This window comes from Rhinoderma darwinii, chromosome 7, assembly GCF_050947455.1.
Source record: "Rhinoderma darwinii isolate aRhiDar2 chromosome 7, aRhiDar2.hap1, whole genome shotgun sequence".
In the NCBI taxonomy this organism is placed as follows: domain Eukaryota; kingdom Metazoa; phylum Chordata; class Amphibia; order Anura; family Rhinodermatidae; genus Rhinoderma; species Rhinoderma darwinii.
Genome location: NC_134693.1, coordinates 90908191 through 90917305, shown reverse-complemented (window position 1 = coordinate 90917305; position 9115 = coordinate 90908191). Strand labels below are relative to the sequence as shown.

Genomic DNA, 9115 nt, shown 5'->3' with positions numbered 1-9115 from the left:
TATATGGGCAGTGATGTCAGGGGCTTCACCAGAGACAGAGTCCCAGGAGCAGAGCCGCTAGCGCTCTGCCTGGGACTCCTCTTCTCCTGACATCACTGTCCATATATGGACATTGAAGGTGTGACAACGGCAGCATCACCCGCCCAAGGGTATTGGGCTCCCCCAAGGGTAGTGGGGCTCGGCACTTGTCCGGGTGTGCCGGGTGCAGACGCCGGCCCTGCATGTGTGTATATGGGTGCGGTCATTGGTCCTTAAAATAACGGTATATTAAGGAATTGTTAGCTTTTTCTTGATTTTATATAAAGAAATAGGAATATCACTTTCTTCATTCGGCACGTTTCCTTATGACATTCCAACTTTCGTGTTATGTCCAATAAACAACATACATGTGAAAATCTGACAATTTTAATCCTGGCTGAGGTCACCATTTGCCAAGCCGTCATCCCAACAACCCCCAGCTTGCCGTTACCATGGAGATAAGTAGCCAGCCGAATCCAAGATGGCAGTTGGCGTGATCACATGTCTTTGCTGTAAAGAAGGCAGCTGGGAAGGAGAGCCGAGTGCGCATGCGTGCGATTCTGCTACAGAGACACAGCAACGGCAGCAGCAGCAGCAGCAGCAGCAGCCTGTAGCTGCCGCACCAATCAAGGGTTTGGCTGCATTTTCTTATCACATCAGCTGCTTCCATCCCATCAGCGTTCAGCCGCTTTCTCCCCGGATTTGTCTCTAGGAGCTGGCAGAAAGCCGTGATTGTGTCTTGACCGTCGTAACCTGAGCTTTCTCCTTGTACATCTCTGTATTCATTGGGAGCATCTTTATTTGATGGTGTGCTGCTCACCTGCAGAACGCATGTACATGCCCTTGAGCAGTGAAGCCATTATCTGATCGGCCTCTCGTTCCCCAGTCAACACCACCGCAAGGGCATCTGTACAGAGCTGACGGTTCGATCCTGCAGATAAATAAGGTTTTTGGAGGTTCTCAATATGGAGGGAGGTGCTTATGGAGCTGGTAAGGCTGGAGGAGCCTTTGACCCCCAGTCTTTCATCAGGCAACCTCACACTGTCTTAAGGATGGTGTCTTGGGTGAGTTTATTTTTAGAACATTGTCTTTTTTTATTTTTTTGGCTGCCCTATATCTGCGAGCACACCTGCTTTATTATCATTATCTATAACCTGCCTTTGGGGTTCCCGCTGTGATCTTGCTACATGTAGGCAGGTTGTGGTGACATTGTGTTTATCCCAGAAGTTCCTTCCCGGTGACTGTGACATGCGTTGGGTGTAAACGCGCCAATATCTGGGCTTGTGGCAACGCAATGAGCTTTTCCGACCTTCATAATCTGCGCCACCCTGAGAAACTTTCTTTGAAATGTTTCTCGGTTTTTAGTCGTATTTGCTCTTATGCAGAACGTAAAAAATGAGCACATTTCCCGTGTGGAGCAGTACAAATATTTCACTGTATACATAAAATATCTGTTATTTTGGGAGAAACTTTCCAATAATGAGCGTGTCTGAATCTTTGACCCGCTTGACGTGCAGTTCTGGCGTGAATGCTAGACCGCTTTCACATGAGGCAGCATTTGGTCGGTATTGGGCATCAGTGTTTGTAAGCCAAAGCGGGTCTAAAATTTGTAAGAGGTGCAAATCTTTCCATTATACCTTTTCTGTTTGTTTCATTCCTGGTTTTGGCTTCCAAGTACTGATGCAAAATACTGAGTAAAATAATGCTGTGTGAAAGTGGCCTTCGCCTGAAACGGGACTTTTTTTTTGGAGTTACATTTATTACATATGGGGTAACACTGTCTGAAACGGTACCCCCTATAATAGCTAAAAACTGAATTTCTAATGTGGGTCATGTATAAATGGTGCTTACAATTTTATAATGTAGATGGGTAATAGAAAATTCTGCATTCGCCATATGTATATAATGTTTGTCCCTCACTTTTTGTAACTTTTACTTTTGGTGGGCTGTTTCCCGTGGCTCTGGGAAAAATACAAGTGTGACCACGTGCTGTCTGTCTATAACTAGTAAGGGTATATGTACACTGTGGTTGTGGTGCATTATTCTATTTTTTTTTGCGATTGATTTCTCTGCTAAATTAATGATTTATTTTGTATTCGAAAGTAGCGGTATGAAACCGCCTATTAACCCCTTCCCGCTGCGGCCATTATTGACCTTCCGGACAGAGCCTTAGGCCCCATGCACACGAACGTATTTTTGCGGCCGCAATTCACCCGGAAATCTGCAGGTGAATTGCGGCCCCATTCATTTCAATGGGCCCATGCACACGACGGTGGTTTCCACGGTCCGTGCATTCCCCAGGATCCTGGACAGCAAAAAGAACGAACATGTCTTCTTACGGCTGTGTATTGCGGTCCAGGCACATAGAAATTAATGCACGCGGCCATGTGCACTGCCCGCGATTTGCAGGCGGCTCGCAGGTGACACTCCGCGGCCGTTCGAGCCGCAAAACTCGGCCGTGCAGACCACTATGGTCGTTTGCATGAGGCCTTATTTTTCACATCTGACACATCTCACTTTATGTGGTAATAACTTTGGAGTGCTTTTACCTATTCAAGCGATTCTGAGATTGTACTTTGTTACTGGTCAAATTTGGTTGATACATTCAGTATTTAATTGCACAAAAACACCAAAAAATTAGCATGTAGTATTTTAACAAGTTAGTGGCCGCCCCATAGTGTTTTTACAGCGATCATATAGATGAAAGAAATGAAAATGCGGCACTCACCCGTTTGCAAATCTTTTGAACTTTATTGTGTCACCTTGGCGAGGGTAAAAGCATTACAGGGAGGACAGCTAGTTGTAGGTTACAGCCTGTTTCGCGCTGGAGATTGCACTTCTTCTGACCTGGTCAGAAGAAGCGCAATCTCCAGCGCGAAACAGGCTGTAACCTACAACTAGCTGTCCTCCCTGTAATGCTTTTACCCTCGCCAAGGTGACACAATAAAGTTCAAAAGATTTGCAAACGGGTGAGTGCCGCATTTTCATTTCTTTCATCTATATTAGGGTATGTGCACACACACTAATTACGTCCGTAATTGACAGACGTATTTCGGCCGCAAGTCCCGGACCGAACACAGTGCAGGGAGCCGGGCTCCTAGCATCATACTTATGTACGATGCTAGGAGTCTCTGCCTCGCTGATAGACACCTGTCCCGTACTGTAATCATGTTTTCAGTACGGGACAGTTGTCCTGCAGCGAGGCAGAGACTCCTAGCATCGTACATAAGTATGATGCTAGGAGCCCGGCTCCCTGCACTGTGTTCGGTCCGGGACTTGCGGCCGAAATACGTCCGTCAATTACGGACGTAATCAGTGTGTGTGCACATACCCTTATACTACAAGACTGTCTGTTTTTTATGCTGAGCACCGCCCGAAGTTTGCTTAAATGAGGAAACCCTGACTCCACTTGCATCTATCTGCCTGTTCCATGCTGTGAAGATTGAGAGTGGTGCCGACTTCCTTCTACTGTGCTTTTTTTACAGCGATCACTAACGGGCTTTATTCAGATGCAGTCGCCTTTTTACGGCGATGCATTGGAATAAATGAATAGAGCAGGGAGCCGTTAAATCTCCCTGCTCTCGGCTACCGGATGTAGCTGAGAGCAAGGAGCAGCCCTGCTCGAACGGGCGAGAATGATATCCGTATCAATCTTGCTCGTTTAACCCTTCAGATGCAGTGACCAATAGTGAGCGCCACATCTGAGTGGTTTTGCACAGTGGGAGGGGGCTCCCTCTCACCCAACAGGTACCTTGCGTAAGATTGTAGGGTGTTGGTGTCTTCTATGGCAGCCGGGGGGCAGGTGCCTGTTCGTTTTCTCTCTTGGGAGAGATCAGTCTTGTACTTGTCTGCCGAACGAACAAGGGGTTGTGTCTCTGCTACGGACAGTGCAAGGGCTGTAGAGGAGAGCTCGCATACGCGCGCTCCTCTCTCCAGCTCTTACACTGTCCGTAGCAGTGACATGCCCCCTTGCCAGTTCGACAGACAAGTACGAGACTGTGTGATCTCTCGTGAGAAATCGGTCTTGCCCTTTGTCTGCCGAGAGCAGTAAAGTGAGAGAGAACATGTGTGCGCACACGCTCTCCTCTCTCCAGCTCTTGCTGTGATACTGTCCGTAGCTGATTGGACAGTGTCACAGCCATGTTACACGCCCCATTGACAGTTCAGGGAGTGATTTAAATATCGGGCGCCAAATATAACCGCACCGATATCTAAATAACGGAGGAGGGTAGAATTTTTTTTAAAGTGCCCCAGGGTTTTTACAGCCCTGCCCATTACATGCTGCACATGTATGGGCAGGTGAAATGTTCTCTTTAAGTTTTACGTTTTATTTTAGTTTATAATGTGGGGGCATATGTAAGCTGGGCAGAGTACATCAAGAGCATAGTCAGGTGGTATAATAATGGGGTAAAAAAAACAAACAATAAAATAATCCATAGATGCGTGTTACGCTGTGAAGCAGTCCTTTATGCGCAGGCCAGTGTCGCACTGATAAATGGTGTAGTTACTTATATCCCTTTTGTTACACACTCCACACCTTTGCAGTTTGGGGAATTTTGCTGGGAAAGAGTTGTCCGGGTATAATACGGGCGCCCTCACTTCCAGCAGGTATGTTTGAGTCCTCCCCTTCCTGGATCCCTAATTTTAGGGCCTTGATAAATCGCTGTTTGAAACAGAAGAAATGCTCCCCTTGTGCCTGCACAACTGCATATTTTTCTTTCCTGAATGGGAGTATGAGGGCTGTTCTTTTGCAGTACGAGCTGTAGTTTTTATTGGTACCATTTTGGGGTACATGCCACTGTTTTTATCCTTTTTTTGTTTTGGGGAAGCAAGGTGATTACTCTGCGGGTCAGTACGATTCCGATACCAAATTTATACCACTTTTTTTTTTGGTTTTACAACTTTTTGCACAATAAAATTGACTTTTGTGAAAATGTCTCCATGTTACAAGAGCCATAACTTTTTCATTTTTCTGTCGACTGAGCTGTATGAGGGTTTGTTTTTTGCAAGACGAGCTTTAGCTTTTATAGATACAGTTGTCGGATACATGTGACTTTTTGATCACTCTTTTATTTTGATTTTTGGAAGGCTAATGACAAAAACAGAAATTCAGGCAATGTTTTTTTTATGGCGTTCACTGCGCGGGATAAATAACGTCATATTTTTATAGTTCAGGCTGTTATGGATGTGGCGATACCAAATATGTTTGGTTTATTTCTTTCAATAATTACTTGATAAGGGAAAAAGGGCGCTGGTTGTTTTATTTCACTTGAAACTTTAATTTATTTTATTGTTTCCAACTTTTTTTTTTTTTAAATGGTTTTTATTTTTTAATTTTTTTTTAGTCCCACTAGGGGACTTGAAGGTCCAACTGTTTGATTACAGTTCTAATAAATTGCACTTACTATGTAGTGCAATGTATTAGAACTGTCAGTCGTTCTCTGACAGCAAGCTGATTAACCCCTTAACGACCGCCCACCGTCTTTTGACGTCGGGCGGTGCAGGTACTCAGTCTACAGCGACGCCTTTTGGCGTCGCTGTAGTAGAGTGGGTTTAACGGCAGCCTGGTCAAGGCTGCACTAAAAACCGGCTGTATGTAACAGGTCCGGTTCTTAGTGCAGCCATCAGGACCTGCCGATTTCGTCGTAACAGCATGTGACCGCTGTGACAGCCAATCACAGCGGTCACATGCTGTTACTGTGTACAGAGCCGCCGGGAGTGTCTAAATGACAGCTCCTGCTCTAAGAACGAGCTGTTGCTAGCAGCTCTGTTCTTAGAGCAGTGATCAGGAGCCAATAGTATTGGTTCCTGATCTTTTTTGTGTTCACTATGATATCCAATCATAGTGATCACTACTGTAAAATAAAAGAAAAACATGTATCTGTTTCTCCTCACCCTGTTCTAGCTGTGGAGAGAAACAGATACAAGTGTCAGTGTCCCCTACACAAAAATCACTTGTTCCTCACAGTTTCAAAAAAAAAAAAATAATAATTTTTTCAGTATATACATATATAAATATATTTACTGTATATACTAAGAATCGTACTATAAACTACTTTCTTTTTAGGGTACGCTATTAGACGGCATGTACGCTGTTAGACGGCGTAGGGTTCTGTTCTGGGCTTGGGTTTACAGTTCGTGTTAGGCGTAGGGTTTAGGTTTAGGTTTGAAAAAAAAAAAAAAAAGTTTTAATTCCTTTAGTGTGATTAGTTGATAAAAATATTGAAACCGCTAGTTACGTTTATTATTTGCGGTTTAGACTGTATTAGCATTATGGCTGCCAAAAGATACAGCGTTGAGGAAGCCTATCAGATGCTATGCTCAGATACGGATTCTGCATCTGAAGTTGAGCTTTTTCTTGAAAGCGACAGCGAAAGTGTCGCTTCAAGGGATTCTACGGATATGAGACCCAGCACCAGTGATATGGGAGACGGCGCAGTTGCCACAACGTCCGTTCAAAGTGCAGCCCCTGATATTGCGCAACCCCACCAAACCAATTTAGTGTGGGAACCCACAAGTCTATTTTCTCCCACCATAAATGACTTTATTGCTACTCCTGGCATAAATCCAAATGTCAGTAATTTTTCACCACTAAATTATTTTAATATTTTTATTACGGACCAAATTTTGGAACATTTTGTGCAGGAAACAAATTTGTATGCCAGGCAGTACATTGCCAATAAGCCTTCGTCACCTTATGCCAGGTTGTGGAATCCCACAAATGCAACGGAAATAAAAAAAATTCTGGGCCTCACCCTTAACATGGGAATTATAAAAAAAAAACCTTTATTAGGTCATATTGGGCATCAAGCCCTATACATGCCACCCCCATTTTTTCTGGCATTATGTCACGCAGCAGGTATGAAATACTTATGCGATTTCTCCACTTTAGTGACAACTTACAGGCACCCCCTTCCAGCGACAGAAGCCGTGACCGGCTGTATAAATTAAGGCCTTTGATAAATTTTCTTAATTCCTTTTTTTTAGGAGCATATACCCCTGAACAAAATTTAGCAGTGGATGAATCGCTAATGAATTTCAAAGGGCGTCTCTCATTCCGCCAATTCATACCCTCAAAAAGTGCAAAATACGGGGTAAAGATCTACAAATTATGTGAAAGCACTACTGGCTACACATGTGCATTTAAGATCTACGAGGGTAAAGACAGTGAATTCAATCCACCAGGGTGCCCTCCAAATATTGGCACCACTGGTAAGATTGTGTGGGATTTAATTGGCCCTTTCCTACACAAGGGGTATCATGTATACACGGACAGTTTTTATACCAGTGTGCCATTGTTTAGCGCCCTTCATTGTGCCAACACCGGAGCCTGTGGCACAATACGCAGGAATCGCAAAGGTTTCCCACGTCAACTTGTGGATAAAAAACTACCAAAGGGGGAGTCATGCACTTTTCAAATTGAGAAGATGCTGGCTTTAAAATTTTGTGACCGCAAGGACGTCTATATGATCAGCACTATCCATACAAATGCAACAGCAACTGTTAGGGTATGTTCACACGGCCTATTTACGGACGTAATTCGGGCGTTTTGGCCCCGAATTACGTCTGAAAATAGCGCCTCAATAGCGCTGACAAACATCTGCCCATTGAAAGCAATGGGCAGACGTTTGTCTGTTCACACGAGGCGTATATTTACGCGCCGCTGTCAAATGACGGCGCGTAAATAGACGCCCGCGTAGAAGAAGTGACCTGTCACTTCTTTGGCCGTAATTGGAGCCGCTATTCATTGACTCCAATGAATAGCAGCGCTAATTACGGCCGTAATTGACGCGGCGTTCAAGCGCCTGCACATGCCGGTACGGCTGAAATTACGGGGATGTTTTCAGGCTGAAACATCCCCGTAATTTCAGCCGTTACGGACCCCCGCCGTGTGAACATACCCTTAGAGAACGTGGGGCCTCTGCAGATAGACAAAAGCCTGTGTGTGTCATCATCTATAATAAATTCATGGGTGGGGTAGATTTGTGCGACCAGATGTTTCAACCTTATCTGGTTAAAAGGAAAACCAGAACGTGGTATAAGAAAGTGGCATTTTGAAAGTTCTGGCAGCAAATCCCCTCCCCTCCCCCCTTTTTAATTTTTTTTATTTTTTTTTTCTTCTCCTCGCACATTGTTTTAGTGTGAGGAGAAGAAGAGACTTATGTGGTGATAGAGCCCCTTTAAAGAGGCTCTGTCACCAGATTCTCAAATCCCTATCTCCTATTGCATGGGATCGGCGCTGCAATGTAGATAACAGTAACGTTTTTTTTTTTGTTTTTTTTTTAAACGTTCATTTTTGGCCAAGTTATGAGCTATTTTATATATATATATATATATATATATATATATATAGCACACAAGAAGACAGCAGCACTCACTAATGAATAATCGACCAGGTGCCCAGCAAAACGTCCCGATCCTAGGACGTATAATGATATATAGCAGAAGCTTGATATATATATATATAGCTTGATAAAGATCCTATTGTAGGATTGAAACGTTGCTGTTAGTTTGGATTGAATAAACCACCATTTTTTTCATGTTGGAGTGCTGCAAATTTTCTTCTGCTATATATATATATATATATATATGCAAATGAGGTTTGAAATGGACAACTGGGCGTTTTTTTTTCGTTATGTCCAACTGGGCGTGTATTGTGTTTCTAACTGGGCATGTATGACGCTGACCAATCAGTGACCAGTCAGCATCATACACTCATCTCCATTGATTTACACAGCAGCGATGTGCAGCCACATAAACAGAAATTAACGTTAATCAAGTATCCTGATAATGAATACACATGATCATCCGTAATCTCGCGAGATTTCGCTTCCTTTGCCGGAGTCTCACAGAAAAGATTCAGAAGTGTCAGGATTCTAAATACACATGACGTCCAGGCTGGATTTCATGTGTATTCATTATCAGGACATTTGATTAACGTTAATCTCTGTGTATGTGGCTGCACATCGCTGCTGTGTAAATCAATGGAGATGAGTGTATGATGCTGACTGGTCACTGATTGGTCAGCGTCATACACGTAAACACGCCCAGTTAACACAATACACGCCCAGTTGGACATAACGAAAAAAAAACGCCC

The 9115-nt window shown here is 43.8% G+C and overlaps 1 protein-coding gene across 2 annotated transcripts in view; it reads left to right on the top strand.

Annotated features, from left to right (window-relative positions):
- Nucleotides 1-540: 540 nt before the first annotated feature.
- Nucleotides 541-9115, top strand: part of SYNGR1 (synaptogyrin 1) — a 109964-nt gene continuing 101389 nt past the window's right edge. Inside the window, exon 1 of one of the 2 annotated variants that reach the window (XM_075833662.1) lies at nucleotides 541-1082. In XM_075833662.1, coding sequence (XP_075689777.1) covers nucleotides 984-1082 — 99 coding nt within the window. In that variant the 5' untranslated portion in view covers nucleotides 541-983. The remainder of the gene's footprint in view (nucleotides 1083-9115) is intronic. The other variant, XM_075833661.1, reaches the window with a different exon arrangement.